The sequence below is a fragment of the Diadema setosum genome, chromosome 21, assembly GCF_964275005.1.
Source record: "Diadema setosum chromosome 21, eeDiaSeto1, whole genome shotgun sequence".
Taxonomy (NCBI): domain Eukaryota; kingdom Metazoa; phylum Echinodermata; class Echinoidea; order Diadematoida; family Diadematidae; genus Diadema; species Diadema setosum.
The window spans coordinates 26,727,946-26,744,631 of record NC_092705.1 but is presented as its reverse complement, the minus strand read 5'-3'; the positions used below and the strand labels follow the sequence as shown (position 1 = coordinate 26,744,631).

General features: G+C 36.7%; 1 protein-coding gene across 1 annotated transcript in view; it reads left to right on the top strand.

The window, feature by feature from the left end:
- LOC140244753 (ATP-binding cassette sub-family C member 5-like) overlaps window positions 1–12,152 on the top strand; it is a 39,354-nt gene extending 27,202 nt beyond the window's left edge. Inside the window, exons 18-27 of the mRNA XM_072324372.1 lie at window positions 1,318–1,447; window positions 2,617–2,899; window positions 3,464–3,650; window positions 4,770–4,859; window positions 6,338–6,527; window positions 7,914–8,073; window positions 9,255–9,333; window positions 10,458–10,571; window positions 11,092–11,256; window positions 12,054–12,152. Coding sequence (XP_072180473.1) covers window positions 1,318–1,447; window positions 2,617–2,899; window positions 3,464–3,650; window positions 4,770–4,859; window positions 6,338–6,527; window positions 7,914–8,073; window positions 9,255–9,333; window positions 10,458–10,571; window positions 11,092–11,256; window positions 12,054–12,152 — 1,497 coding nt within the window. The remainder of the gene's footprint in view (window positions 1–1,317; window positions 1,448–2,616; window positions 2,900–3,463; window positions 3,651–4,769; window positions 4,860–6,337; window positions 6,528–7,913; window positions 8,074–9,254; window positions 9,334–10,457; window positions 10,572–11,091; window positions 11,257–12,053) is intronic.
- The last annotated feature ends 4,534 nt before the right edge of the window (window positions 12,153–16,686 follow it).

Below are 16,686 nucleotides of genomic sequence, written 5' to 3'. Positions count from 1 at the left end.
AATGAATCAGGGTGAATGCTGTGCATAATTATGAATCTGCAATGGCGTGGGCGCTTAAAATCCTTGATCTACCATTCTCGTGTGTAATCTATCATTACCATTTCTTGTGGCTGTCAGAAAAGTTAAAATGGACCATATCTGACAGTTTCATAGAATTTCAGAGCCAATTTTGGAGGAAGAGTAGATAATTTCGTCTCAAAATACGCTGATCGTGCACTGATCGTGGGTTTGTTTTCACTCCAGTCGCCGCTAAATACCCGTATGTCCAAACTTGTGACTAGCAGAAAAGGCAAACAGAATGAAAAGGAACGACTGGTGGAAGGTTATGTGATAATGGTATAGTATTTACAGGTGGAGAACAAAAGTAGCGTCAAAGCAGTCACGTGTAAAATAAAAAAAAGTAGATATTTATATCCTTTCCAAGTTCTTGTTTCTATTCTGAATTTGATTCCCTGTGATTAATATGCCAATGAGAATAGCCGCTATCTTGAGAGTTTAATTTTCATAACTTACAGTAAAGAGCGGCGTAGGCCTATGTCAGCTGAAGCAAAAATCAACACAGCAACGGAAGGAAATTAATTTATTTTACACAGCAATCCACGAATGGGATTTCGGCAAAACAGTTAATGGGCGAAGAGTACATAAAATTGATAAATATGTGTCTAAATTGTTACATGACCAGTCATGAGTTCCCAATTAATTATCAGAAAAATCAAGATCGAAAATGCCATCTTTCTTATCTTTCTCTCCAAATGCTGACAATGTCAGATCATCCTCTCACTCTAACCTGTCCCTTCCTGTTGTCTCTTGTTGTTTATCTTGTCCAAGACTTTGTTTACCGTGAGCGTCTTGTGCCTCTGTGTGGGTTTCCATTCCTTTACCTTTTTTTTTCTATCATCAGTCTATTGCAAGTTCGATTTATTGAGCAACCCACATTATTTTCTACAAGCTTGTCTTTTACGCGCTGTGCCTCTGTTTTCTAATACCACAATCATTTTGAACAATTAGTTTCTGTATACATACAATGTAGGCCTATAAGTTGTTGCGATGCATTGTAAGTTTTGTTTTCCTTGAACTTGTATTGATAACAATCATGTGTTATTCGAAATAAGATTTAATCTGAATTGAATTGAGTTGAATTGTATTGAATCTTCTAAACTCCAACAAAATCATGATGGCTACAAAATATCATCAAATCAGATTCGTGTCAAGATCATTACGTACATACAGGGCATATACACCCGCCATTCTGTTCCCTCCTAATCATCAGGAAATTGAAAACGGAGTGAAATTTTCTTCTCCCTTGCACAAGAAAAGCTGACTATCAGATCGTCGTCCACCCTCCACACGAAGTTGTTCAAGACGGTCCTGCGAAGTCCCATGAGCTTCTTCGATACCACTCCTATCGGTCGAGTATTGAATCGATTCTCTAAGGACATGGATGAACGTAAGTATCGTAGTCTGTGTATAACTGCTGCAAAGGACAATTTCACTTGTCAATTCGAGGTGCCAATATCAAATTCTTTAAGGTATAGTTACAAATAAACAGGGGGCAAGACTGAGAGAAGATCATGACGTAATTATTTGTCATTTTAGTCCTTTATAAAAATTTTGTGCATTGGCAACAGAACAAACGAAGCATTTTGCCTTCATCTGTATATTACGCAAAGTTATAGGTGACAGGAAAGGTGTATGAAACCAAAAATGAATATTATCATACGTTTACTTGTTGTCTAAGATCGTATATCTTTAATGATATTATGTAAAATCATACATCTTTGATATGTAACACTCCAGGTGTCCATTGCATTATAGTCTTTCGGGGATTTTTCAAAACTTTCGGCGTCAATTCAAGGAAATGAAATGTGATATGAGTACTTGGATGAGTTTTTTTTTTAAAGGGATCATCAGCGACTGGAGGTACTTGACAGAAGAGTTTGCATTGTAACTGCTTCGGGATATACATAGAGGCAGTTTAGTTTCTCGATCCCCCCCCCCCCCCCCCCGATCGATTAAAGGAGACCCCGGATGATATCAGACTTTCACATTGAGCACCGATATGAACTGGTTATGCTGTGTACAGCTGTTATGCGCTATACAGCGTTTCAGAATTCATAGTGGTAGGAAGGAGGAAAAGAAATGTTTTCAAAATTTATAGCAAATCAAAATGAACAAAGATGATGACATGGTAGCTTCCCCATAAAAAAAAAATGCAATGCAATGCAATGAGAGGGCTCAGAGAAGCAGAACAAAAGAAGAAATTGTTCATAAATTCTACAAGGTGAACTTGCTAAACGAGAGGTATTGTAATGTAATTACATTGCTACATTTCTGAAGATAAAAAAATGTCAAAAATATCATCCTTGTTCAGTGTAATTTGCTTTCGGTTTTTCAGAGTTTTGGTTTCTCTGCTCACGTACCACAATTAATTCTACAAATCTATATGAAGCTACCGATTTATACTAAGTGTGTTATGTTCTGCTTGATGTGAAATTATGGAAATCGTCTGGACTTCCCCTTTATATTGTTGGTTATATTAATGATTTCTCTTTTCACGTGGACGATCTTTGTTGCTTTTTATCACACTTACCACTGGACTTTCCTATAATCTTTTAGTCGACGTCATGCTCCCTATCAACATGGAAATGGCCATAACGAATGTGATGATGGTTATTGCCTCCATACTCACCATCTGCGTGGTCTTCCCATGGTTCGTCATCGCCGTCGTTCCGATCTTCGTCGTCTTTATCCTCGTCATGATATTCTATCGCCGCGGCGTCAACGACATGAAGCAGTTGGAGAACGTCAGCCGATCGCCGTGGTTCTCGCACATCGGCTCGACCGCCATGGGACTCGCCACCATCCACGCTTACGACAAGACTAAGGAAATCATCAAGAAGTGAGCAAGGCCCCTTTATTACGAGATCAACCTAAATGTGCTTTAGTCTTGCAAATTCCATTGTAAATTGAAATACAATTACCTGCTGTTAGTTTTAATCTTGCACTTCTGTAGGTCATCGGTCTTTAGAATAAGGGTTTAAAGGGATTTTATAATTTTGGTTGAGACCTAATTTCAGGATTCTAATATCTTTTGATGAGATAGTGAGAAACCTCTTATGAAATATGAAAAAAGCATGAAATTCCAAGAGGGGTTCAACAGTTATTTGATGAAAATGGGTTTTGAAATGGCTGAGATATCCAAAATAGATTAATCCTAATAAAAGGTGGAACCCACCTTTTGTTATGATCACTTTGTTTTACTTTGTTATCGGATGTCTCAGCCATTCCAAAACCGATTTTTATCTGGTAAACTTTGAATTCCTCTTAGAATGGCATGATCTGTATTCTTTTATAAGTAGTTTCTTGGTGACTTGCAGAAAGTTAAAAGCCCAACCCTCATCTCCATCAATAATATACTATCCCTTTAACGAACGCTAAATCGTGTCGCCCTTTTCACCTGCAGATACGTCGATCTTTTGAACGTGAACGCTTATCCATTGATGCTCTTCCGTATGGCCACGCGATGGGCGGGGGCGAGGCTTGAACTACTCGTCGTCCTCACGAATCTTATCGTCAACCTTATGGTTGTCCTCACACATGGAAGTATATCGCCATCTGTTGCCGGATTAGTAATATCTTACGCCTTGCAGGTTAGTCTGTTAGTGCTGTTAATCCCATCCTTTGTCGACTGTATGAAAAAGATACTAAAACTGATGTTATCGTGAAATTCTAAAATTCTGCGAAATAATTACCGCATAGTTGTCGTACAATGATTTTTGTTGAGAGCTTACCACAATGTGTGTCTTAACTTGTCCATGTGTTCTGCATGGCTGGTGTGATATGAATTGTCGGTTTGTTGCAGGCTGCAGTGCTTTTTATTCTCTGCGTAGTGCCACATTATATTACCTGTTTATAAGTTTCTGTGAGAAAAAACAAAAAAAACAAAAAAAAAAACCTCATTCAAACTGTTTCCAACGCTGCAGTCAGCCAGCTGCAGACAGCAAATAGTATAAAAATATCGACTGCTTCAGAGGGGAATGGTGAAGCTTGTGCACCGAGGTGATTTCTCAACAGTGCTATGCCCCGAGACGAAGTCCAGGAGCATGGCACTGTTGAGAAATCAGGTCCGAGGGCAAAATAGTTTTACCATGACCCGAAATAAACGGTCAGTATTTGTTTTATATCGCTAACGAGCATTATTTTTACTGGAGTGATGACAAGGTTCTCTTGTGGAAACGTGTACCAAATGCCTGACGGTACGTTAGTTGTAGGCCGCGGCCGTGCAGTGCATGCAGCGGGTGCGAACGATGTCACCGTATGATACGGTATTCACCGTTGTTGATTCCTCCAAGCTGCAGCGTAGAACTGCGAGAGAAGGTCTAGGACTATAAGTAGTCCTGAAAGGCTTCGTTATCCAGATCATCATCAAAATCTGTTTTAGTTTCCTGAAATGATTCCTAAACTGTACCCGATATGTTGTATTTCTGGTGCAATTTACGAAATCACCCCGTTACTTGAAGCAGTCACTTTGTCAACTGAGCTGAATTTCATTGATCACACACACACACACATGCACATAATATATACTATATTCTAATGTGAGAAACTTTAAGATAACGATCGCAGAATCGCGATTGCGTGCTGATTGTGGATTCCCAAATGTGTAGATTTCTAGTTAAGTTATCTCCTTTTCGTACTCTGTACAATCATATTGCAAGGAACTTTACATGAGGAATATAATACTTACTAACATTATGGTTTCAATTCAGCTCAATGGTATGTTCCAGATGACGATGAGCATGTTAGCAGACGCCGAAGCACGTTTCTTTTCCGCCGAACGAATGCTACAGTACATCAAGGTAAGATTACGTCTATCTTCATCTGCGCTTTGTTAATTCTGGCTATCTCTGTTCCGATGATCATATTTCACAGGGTTCGACATTTTTGCAAAGGCAGCTCGCTATAATTTGAAGACAGGTACACGCAGAGCGCGAGCTCGCTGCGAACCAACTGTGTGCAAATATAACGCGAATCCGCCACTCGCTGTGTGCGAATCCATGGCGAGCTGCCTTAGCAAAAGGCTACATTATAATAGGTGGCCCGGTGCCGCCAGAAATTGATGTCGGGCCACCAAATTTGAAAAAAAGCTTGTCTTTTGGTGGTCAAAAACGAAATGAAATTGTTATCATTTCGGGCCACTGAATTTCTTTATCGGACCACCAAAATCTCAAATTCTTCAAAAAATTTTAGTGGGCTAAAAGGTCCAAAGAGAAAAAAATGTCAGCCTAGAGCCCTGTTTCAAAGAAAGAAAAACTAAACAAAAGTGAAATATAACCTCTTTTTTGTGTGTGTGTATTATATAAGTATGATATACCACTCAGAATGATACTAGTATGGAGTGGTTTTATTGGAGGGTGAGAGAAATGCATGTTCTATATTCTGGTTGTTATATGGAAAAGCAGAGGACATGAAAAAGTTCTGAAAAAAAAAAAAGAATGGAAAAAAAAAACATAGTCCCGTGCGTGCAGAAAGCTAATCATTTCAGTATTTTGAATCAATCGTCCCTTATACAATCTCAGATGTATGTTATGCAGACATATATAATTATAGAACTCCTCTCTTTCACTGTTATTCTCTCTCTCTCTATATATATATGTGTATATATATGTATATATGTATATATACGTATATGTATATATATGTTATATGTGTATATATATGTATATATATATTTATATATGTATATATATATATAAATATATATATGTATATATATATATATATATATATATATATATATTATATATAAACACCCCTTTGTATCAAAAACTCTCTAATTCGTACTTTCTTAGTCTATGAAGGTTTAATTTGTACTCTGCAGTAAGTTTGTTTGTTTGTTTATTTGTTTTATTTTCGTGCTAAAAATCAACATAATTATTTCATACATAAAGGTCCAGAAAAGAAAAATACATACGGAGGGTAGCCCATTATTAGTAGTGACAATGATAGTCACTTCTGGTCTTCACAAAAAATTCATACAATCGGGGACTGATGATAGAATAAGATATAACACAAACACAAATAGAACGGTACATACATTACTACATTGTGACTACATATTATTACATATTATTCAACGGTTTGGAGCATTAAAAAAATCAAGTGGAAAGGATTTCGGTTTTGTCTAAATTGAACTTGAAACGGGTAAAGAGGAAAGTTGACGAAAGTTGAAGTGAAAGTAAGTGATTCATTGTAAAACGATATGATATGAAAACGAACGAGTACTGACAGTCACGTGACTGATGTCCTTTGTCACGTGGTGTCTTCCCGATTTAAGAATCTGAAGCCTGAAGCGCCGGCCAGCATTCCAGACAAGGACCCCCCCGCAGACTGGCCACAGGCGGGAAAGATCTCTATTGAAGACTATCGAATGAGGTATCGCGATAATTTGCCGCTGGTGTTGAAAGATGTGAACTGTAACATCAAAGCAGGAGAGAGAATCGGTATCGTTGGACGGACAGGGTCAGGTAGGGCATTCATTTGTTCTACTATTTTTTCTATGTCTGTTGTTCAAATTAATTCTACAGCATTCCTTTACATTCATTGAAACTGACACATCGACCGCTATGTCCTATGCTTGTATTTTTTTTTTCTTGTATATCCAAACTGGGCATCATGTATTATTATATTTTGCTACACTCTATGCATTTTCCTTTGAGAAATACGGAAATAGAAATTGAAATTGAACTTGAAATTCAAATTTATTTCCATTCGTTAACAAAATTTGTGACAAAATACCAAGTGTACATTATACAATTATTGTTTTATCGTTTCTAGAAAATAATAAAAGTATTACGAAGTATTATAAACTATACTACAATATCATCAAATAATAAAAAAAAAATGATTATCAATATATACTTGGAAGACTGACACAAAATAAGAAGTAAAATGGAAAAATGAAAAGCAGAGCTTGAAAGACGTGGATCCCTTGAGACGACATATGTACTAATATCATCCGAAATTAATTCATATACACTGTATAACAAAACATCACAAACAATAGCTCTTTCGAACAAAACAACAATAATAACAACCAAAATGACAGATTCGAAATTAAGACATTGGCAACAACAGTGTTACAACAATAGTGCATTACATCTCTCTCCGCTTTATCGTCTTGTTTTGGTTTTGTGTGATTATTTCTGCATTTCTCAACATTTTAGTGCAAACTGATATCACTAATAATTATTTGTCGACATAACTGACAACATAAGATGCAATGTGAACAGAATTTGCAAATTTGTTATCAGCCATGGCTAATATAATGAAATACATAAGATAATAGATACAGAATACATTGGCATGGATTCTTTTTCAGTGTATTATGTGTTTTTTTTTTTCCCGAATATTGGTTAATCTGCTCAATAAATTTAGGCCACTGCCACAGTGATTTCCACAAAATTTAATCTTTTAAATTTTTTGTTATATATGAATTAACTTCGGATAATATTTAGTACATATTACGTCTCAAGTGACCCACATCTTACAATCTATGCTTTTCAGTGGGTCACTTTTTTCCATTCTAAATACTTTTTTTTTCTTTTCAATCTTCCAAGCGTACATTGATATTTTTGTTTATTTACTGAAATTATATGAATAGTTTATTCAACTTCGTGATATCTATATGTATTTTCTAGAAAACAAGAGACCCGGGGGTCTCGCGCTCACCTGAATATCGCAAGTTCGCCTTCCATGCATTCTTGTAGACTGTTACCCGAGAACATTGGAAACTTGGGGAAGGAACAGCTTTGAGAGCTGTGGCATGATGTCCATTTGCATATTCCATCACATTTATGTACGACATGATAATGGAGTTATATAAATTGTCTCGAATTTCCCTTTAATTGCAGGTAAATCCACTCTGAGTGTCGCCCTCTTCCGTCTAGTTGAAGCAGACGAAGGCCGGATATCCATTGACGACGTCGATATATCGCAAATCGGATTGTTTGACCTGCGATCGAAGATGTCGATCATTCCACAAGACCCTGTCATGTTTATTGGAACGGTCAGGTATGTTTCCGTGGACAGCGATAAGAGATCATTTCATACAATCATATCGCAGGACCGTGTCACGCCAGCGGAAACATTCATATGATATTCCCATTCAGTATTTTGGAGGGTGTGAGTTGTTTCAAGAACTTCAATCTAATTTTCCGTTATAAAGCAGAGTATGTACCTTCATATCTAGTTTAGATATAGGGGCCTACTACTTGTGTAATTATGTCTTCCCGGTAGAGATCACATTTTAATAGTGTTAGCGTATTGGGCATGAGATAAAAATTGGCCTAAATGACACGATTTTTTTACAAATTACAAGCAATCGCAGTGTCACATGGATTTTGTTTTTTACTTCATTCTTAAAGCCACTATTTACCATTTAAATATGAAAAAAAAAAAAGCTTTGGTAATTCTGGAATGTGAGTTACAAAAGGAAACCAGAAAGGTAAATATTTTAATCAGTGTAATCAATGTTAAGTATTGTTAAATGTACAAAATGTGAACAATAGTTTTATCAAAATCGTTTCTAGAATAAACCGTCTACAGTTATGGTTTCTTGAGAAAATTTGTGATATCTCCTTAATATATTTTCCACTGTGGCTTTATTACAAAAATTCTATGGTGGGATGTTTAATTATACAACTGAACGATGCATCAAACGTGATAACTCGAGCTCTTGTGCTCCCAATGGCAAACAGTGGCTGTGAAGTGATATATATGTATAGGGTGTATCGATAACATAATCGTTATTTCAAGTTTCTTAGTGCCTTCATTTTCATACTTTTCATTTTGCTTTTTGAAGATGACGTTTATTATACAGAAATAACTGATGCTAGTGAAGGAAAGGAAAACAAAAACTACATAAAATAATCCTAGCATTAATTGATGTTCTATGTAAGGGAAATTAGATAGGAATATGTAATAGTTCTCATGCCATGAAGTTTTAAATTCGCTTCACAAAGACGTTAACGAACAACATGAAATATTTAATGAATATTGTTTGCATACGTATCAATCAAAGCTTCATAGATGCTTTCTTCATTTTGACAAGGTAGATATAAAACGCGTTGTGCAATAATCATCTTGACGATGTATTTTGTTCTATGATGATGTAATGTAATGTAATGTAATCGGAAGAAAAGATAATGAATTGGCATGAAGTTGAACATTATTTTTGCTTTCCTTTTCTGCAGATATAATCTCGATCCCTTCAATGAGCACAATGACGACAGACTTTGGACTGCGCTGGAGAAAGCATACATGAAGCAAAAGGTGACACTGATTTTTATGGCATAACGTAAATGGATGTAGATCATCCGGGCATTCAAGGTATTCACAAGTTTGCTTAATTTGAAACAATTTTGTAATTCAAACTAACTCAAATCAAGTTTGTAAATAAGCAAGTTTGCCGTGCCAATGAAAACTGGAATCGCGAAGGGTTATTTGAAACTTAATTATGATTAAGTTTCAATCACGTTTCGCCAGAATTGAGCGAGGAAACTAGCGTGTGTACGTGATTGACCTCCAATCAAGTTTTTGGGGCGGAGCTTTTCCGGAGAAAAAACCGCTCTACTACACAGGCTACGAGAGTGATTGACGGGAACTCGAAAGGAAGCCACACCAGTCCTCCCCTCCTCCCTCTGATATTCAAAACCGCAGAATCCGCGAAGCGTCTTCCTGCGTGTGAACGGACCGTTGATTTGAAACTTAATTGCGAACAAGTTTGTAATCAAATTTGTAATTAGAAAGGAACTGTACAGTACTGGTTGAGGTGGGGATTCATGTTTTGAACATTCCTAAGTGAGATATTGAGAAACCTCTTACGAAATATGAAAGAGCATGTAATTTTAAGAAGGATTCAACGTTAATTTGATGAAAATTGGTTTTCAAACGGCTGAGATATCCAAAAAAGTAATAGTAATAAAAGACTACAGGCCACGCCTTTTATTAAGATCGCTTTGTTTCACCTTGGTTTTGGATATCTCAGCCATTTCAAAACCGATTTTCATCAAATAAACTTTTGATACCTCTTACAATCGCAGTCTATTTGACATCTCACAGAGTGGTTCCTGAATATCTCGCAAAATGTTAAAAGCTAAATCCTCACCTCAACCAGAACTGTACACACCCCTTAAGCAGCTAGGTACGTGTGAAAAGGCCCCATGTAGATAGTCACGAGCTTCAGTAGTTTTTGCAGGCGTGAAATTTTCAAAATAGCTGTGAAATTAATTATGTTCGCTTTTGTCTATTCTCACCACAGACAGTAAACTTGCATTTAAGAATTTCCTTTTGTCCGTTGAATGAGAGCATACAGTAAATGTCACAGCAACAATGTTATGCAAAGTTGATGTACCCATCGTTAATGTTATTCCTCATTTTCCTTCTGCTGAAAACAGATTAGTTCGCTGGACCAGGGGCTTGACTCAGCAGTAACTGAGGGAGGAGATAACTTTTCGGTAGGAGAAAGGCAACTCTTGTGTATGGCAAGAGCTCTTCTTAGGAATAGCAAGGTAAAGACCCCGTTCACATCCCGAAAATGAGATGTATGCTTTGTCTTTCATCGCGTCTTCACTTTGGAAGAGAGGTAGTCTATTCAATAAATGATGCCGTAGATTTTCTAGAGAAATGAAATTCAGGTAGAAAGAGGGTGAAGTCTGAATATCTGCTACCCTCTTCCACAGCTTTATGTAATCATTAATGAACATTATTTCTTTGATGTTAAATCTCATTTTCAGCGCTTGGTCAAATCAAAGTGAGATTACAACTTTTAATGTTTTTAATGTTTGCTGCTTTTAATGCTTACAAGCACTCTCTTTTGAAAGACGTTTTCACGCAATTCTAGTCGTTTACAATGTTCACATCACAGCTGTTGTGTTACTGGGACCGAATCGTTTATATTAAAGCACAGAAGAGTAAGATCTCTTTGAAAAAAAAAGGATGCCTTTCCCATTTTCCCAATTTCATATTTTGCGTGTGCAACGTCTTTTCTACTACTTTTCACCCTTCCTTCCAATCCTCCCACCTGTTCAGATTCTCTTCCTTGATGAGGCGACAGCAGCTATCGATACTGAAACCGATAGTTTGATCCAGGAAACGATCCGATCCGCCTTCGTCGATTGCACCACATTGACAATCGCTCATCGACTGAACACGGTCGTAGATTCAGACAGAATTCTCGTAATGGACGATGGGAAGGTGAGATATCGAGATTGACAGAACTTCCATTGAAGCCGTATAAAATAAACTAAAATGAAAATTATGATTGATAAATACTATCCTTCCAATGAATAATTAAAACCATAGAATCAATATATTAAAAAAAAAATAGCAGATTCGTCTCAATGACTACCAGAGGAAAGGCATAGTCCTGTTGTTCTATTATTATTTTAAGTATATATAACCACATTAATTATCAATGAAAAGTTATCCTTTCAAGAAAATAAAGCCAAGTCATTCATGAAGCCTCCACCCCTGCCCTTGCACCTTTCCCCCCTTTCTCTCGAGTGTAAAATCCTAGAGAGCATTGTTTATGATGAAAAGGTTGTCAGCTCATTAAGCATCGGTACATTTATGCTTGTTGCGACAGCCCCTGTAACAGCATACACCAGCTACAATGTATGTTGTGAAAGAGAATGTGCAAAATCCTCTTTAACTCGTGTCTATTAATGATTCCTTCAACAGTGTTCAATGTTTGTATTATTTTTTTTTTAGAAAACCTAATTTGACCAAAAATTGTCATTCCTGTGTTTTGTTAAAATCAATGATGTCCTGCACAAAAGTCTTGAATATTGTGCTCTTAATCACAACAATCCCGGTATATAACACGCTCTTTTAATAGTTGGTACCAATAATCAGACATTCATGGTATTATTTGTCAAAACAATTTTTATCAGTTTTCTTTCATGAAATTGCAGGGAAGTGGTATAAAAGATACCATTAACTCGATTAAAGGATGATGTAAAAACTAAAATTCGTTTATTTTTTATCGACAGGTGGCGGAATTCGACTCACCGGCGGCTCTACGGGCCAACCCGTCATCAGTCTTCAGCGGCATGCTCGCGGCTGCCGATGCCCAGAAGAGCGGGAAATGAGACACGAGTCACGTGGTCTCCATCACAGTCATTCATCACAAAAGATGCGCTTCCACAGCGTACCACTCATGGCACACAAATCTTGCAAGGGTGCCAGTGGTATTTTGTATTCCGTCTTATACCCTCACGACAACTCATTCCAGTAGTGGAAATTGAGGCACACACACTCAGAAACACACAAGTACAAGACGATGAATTTTGGGTTAAATGTTGTTAATTATTTCATTCTCTAGGGACTCGCCGAAGTGGCATATGAAATGTTCAGAATGACCAGCACTCAGTGTAAAAGTGTTCAAGATGTAATGTTCAAGATGTCCAAGATGTCACCGCTGGATGAGAAGACTACTGCAGTGTTTGATGTCACATGCGTACAACAATATAAGGAAAATATAAAGAGAATTTCACAAAATTTCATCTTTTGAAAAAAAAAGTACACATTCCCTTGACTCGTTACTGACATATATGATGGGTAATATTATTCTCATTGCCTTTAGAAAGAGGCAAGTCAAGTGATCTTTTATTATGCAAAAACAGTAAAAATATGTTGAATTTTCATTACATTTTCTTTATACTGTTGTACTCATATGACATCACGAGCCTTAGTAGTCTCCTCATCCAGCGGTTCCAACACAAAAGTTTTAAAGGGATGGTACAGTATTGGTGGAGATGAGAATTGGGCTTTTAACTTTTTGTGAGATACCAAGAAAACATGTGTGATATAGTACAGAGCATACCATTTTAAGAGGAATTCAAAGTTTATTTGATGAAAATCGGGTTTGGAATGACTGATACATCCAAAAAAAAAAGTAAAAAAAAAAAAAAAGCGATCGTTATTAAGGGTGGGTCCCACACTTTATCAGAATCACTCTTTTTTGGATATCTCAGCCATTTCAAAACCAATTTTCATCAAAAAAATGTTGAATTCCTCATAGAATTACACGCTCTTTCATATTTCATAAGAGGTTTCTCATTATCTCACCAAAAAATGTTAGAGACCTGAAATTAGGTCTCAACCAAAACTATATGATCCCTTTAAAGATTCATAACTTTTGCATCGATTGTCCAATTTTCCTCAAACTTTCACTGATGTGTTCTACTAATATTGCTGCATTCTCTTGATCCTTATGTTAATGAAGGTGAACTTGTCCTTTAAATGATGCTGAATTGGTATGCAGGCATGTCACTGTCGCCGATGGGACAATCAGATAGAGTGAGCCTAGATTATAATGATGACACTGATCCAGATCAAAGAATTTGATCAGCACGTATACGTGACTAGGCATCTATTTTGCTTAATACGTAATTGTGCTTGTGACCAGTCATTGGCACTTTCACTTTGCGACGGTGAAAAAGCAAATCTTTTATTCATGTAAAATGTGGAACACATTCCCAGGTTTTGATTATGAAATTCAGTGATTTTAAGAACACCTCTCTGCAATACATATTATTCAGTGGAAATCTTACTGGCACGTAGCTATAATCATGTTCATTGTTGTTCTCTCTCTAGGACAATAGGTTCATAACAGTGAACATCGATTTTTATCTTTATTTACTCAAGGGGTTTTAAAAGCTTGTCCCTTGTACTATATGCATGGACTCTAGGACAGCAGAACAAACAGAAAAAGACTGTGGCTTATACTTTCCAACATTTGCGTTACACTTTAAAGGGTAGGTACAGTATTGGTGGAGATGAGAACTGGGCTTTCAACTTTTTGCGAGATACCAAGAAAACACTTATGATATAGTACAGAGCATACCATTTTCAGAGGAATTCAAAGTTTATTTGATGAAAATCGGGTTTGGAATAACTGAAACATCCAAAAACAAAGTAAAACAAAGCGGTCGTAATAAAGTGTGGATCTCACACTTTATTAGAATCGCTCTTTTTTGATATCTCTGCCATTTCAAAACCAATTTTCATCAAATAAACGTTGAATTCCTTCCTCTTTCATATTTCATAAGAGGTTTCTCATTATCTCACCCCCCCAAAAAAAAAAAAAAAAAAAATGTTAGAAACCTGAAATTAGGTCTCAACCAAAACTGTACGATCCCTAGGAGGACTTTACTGAGAGAGTTTTCCGGATGTGGCTAGAAAATGTAAGACCTGGGTCCCGTTTCATAAAACTTGTTATCAGTGAAAACTGCCACATTTCTGTGACAAATTTGCTTTTGCGGCAAATGAGATGCAAGGATTTCAGTAGCTTATAACAACTATGAAAACTTGTCACTGATAACAATCTTTATGAAACGGGGCCCTGATCATGTAAATACAAAACATACAAGACCAAAGAAAGGTATTATAGCATTTTCGGCGTGTTTTATGTAGTTGTTTCTTTTGTCTTCCTCTCAAAAAGAGAAACGATCAATATTGTATCCTAGTGCCTACAAACGTCTATTGTGTCCTCATCTTCGTGTGGAAAACAATGTATGTGTTGCATGATGAAAGACTAAATCATGACAATTTGACCCAAATTGAGAGTCTATGTGATCGACGATTCCTCGTTATACTATGAATATCGTCATATCGTTGATATGTCTGAAGAAAGTGTGTGTTTGAATTATTAAAAGTGCCTATTCCCATCATTGCGACGTACAGGTTCTGTGAGTTGAGCATATATATATATAATAATATATATATATATATATATATATATATATATATATATATATATATATATATATATATGTATATATATATATATATATATATATTTTGTAATTTTGTGCACTGATTCGCCATTACATGAAATGAAATGTATTTTGTAAAAAAAAGAAGAAGAAAGAATATGAATGAAATGAATATGATTTTTTAACTTCAACTACGTGAATCAAAGCGTTTGATTTCTTTTGTTTCGAGTCAGTGTTATGTGCATGAATGAAACGTTAGACCAAAAATGATTCTTTGTAACCTCCTTGATTAGACTGCTTGCCAATAAAGCCCTACACAGATTTTTTATTTTTTTTTAATTTATGTATATTTTTTTTTTCTAGAATAATAGTAAAAAATGAGTGACTTGGAATTTGGTCATGAAGACCCGGAATGGGGTCACCCTGACCCAATTCATGACTCTGAATGGGGTCACATCTGACCCCATTCCTTGTCATTTCTGACCCGGTACGGTGTGTGACCCCAACGGACCCTTTCCGGGTCAGATCTGACCCGGATGTTTTAAAGGTGTATGTACGTTTATTATTCAAAATACTCTACCCCTTTACATATCTTCCGTAATTATCATGTTGCTTAGATAGTAATGTCATCTATCGCAATGAGTATCTATAGAATTACCTGTCCGCTAAGGTACATGTATTTGTGGATTTCATCAAATGTTACACGGGGCAGAAAAAGACATTTGCATATTGAGGTCTGCAATGAACCACTCATGCCCCCACCCCAAACTGACCATCGGAGGCTCTTTTTGATCCCCAAATGCAATTTTTTTTAGCGTTCCGTTGAGTTTCGAGGAAAACTGAGCCGACGAACTCTAGAGACTCAGGTTTACCGAAGGTAATACCAATAGGCCTACCAGAAGAGCCTTGGAAGAACCCGTCTGATAGTCAACCAACACAAAGCGGATCCATCGGACTGTGATCTGATACGCGTCAGTGAGTGACCAGAAGAAAAAAAAAAGTCGATGTATATCGAGGTCACACACCCCCTCGTACACAGTCAAAGTACTTACCAGGGAGGTTATCTCTCTGCCGGGGCATTCCCATATACAATACATTGTATAAATTATGCACAAGAAAATCACGCCTGCACAAAATGTAAGTTTTGAACACAGAAAACATTGAATAGGAGCTGCTAAACGTTTTGAGGGTGAAGCTGTTACGGGGGGGTTCAAAGGTGAATATACAATTAACAGGGTAAAATACTCATAGAGGGTTTTGTGGATTTTTTGTTTTGTTTATAGATATCCGTTCTTATTTTTAGAAGAAGAAGAAGAGGAGCCAAAAATTCAGAGCCCCAGCACCCCCTCCCCACCCCCTGATTCCGCGGCTCCTGTATATAATAGGCCTACTATTAACATACCCCCTTGTGTTCTATGATAATTGAATACACAGGTACAATTTCTTTTGACTGGAATTTGCTTAAAGACATTTATTTACAATAGGAAGTATCAGTCCACACTACAGTTTGTAACTTCGTAATCAAGACAAATGAAATAAAACATGACTAACTTCAAGTAAAAGGTTAGCTGACAAGAATTTGACATTACAAACCCAGTATTCATGCGTATGTTCATCTCAAGTTGAAATATGCATACTGTACATTACAACATAGGACTATACATACTTGAACTTGTTCGTTCATCAGTATGACTTATTCGTCGCAGCGAGATGGAACAAAAAGAGCAAAGATTTTTAATACGAGTTAGCTTCGTTTTGGGGGATATTACAGGGCCATCATGGTTATTGCGATCCTCTATACCAATTTGAGATATCATAGCTATTGTCTTCAATTGTCATTATTGTTGGCATTCAAACAGATCCACGCCCGCCTAAAAACGGAAATGGGAACAACTCGGTTCAGTGA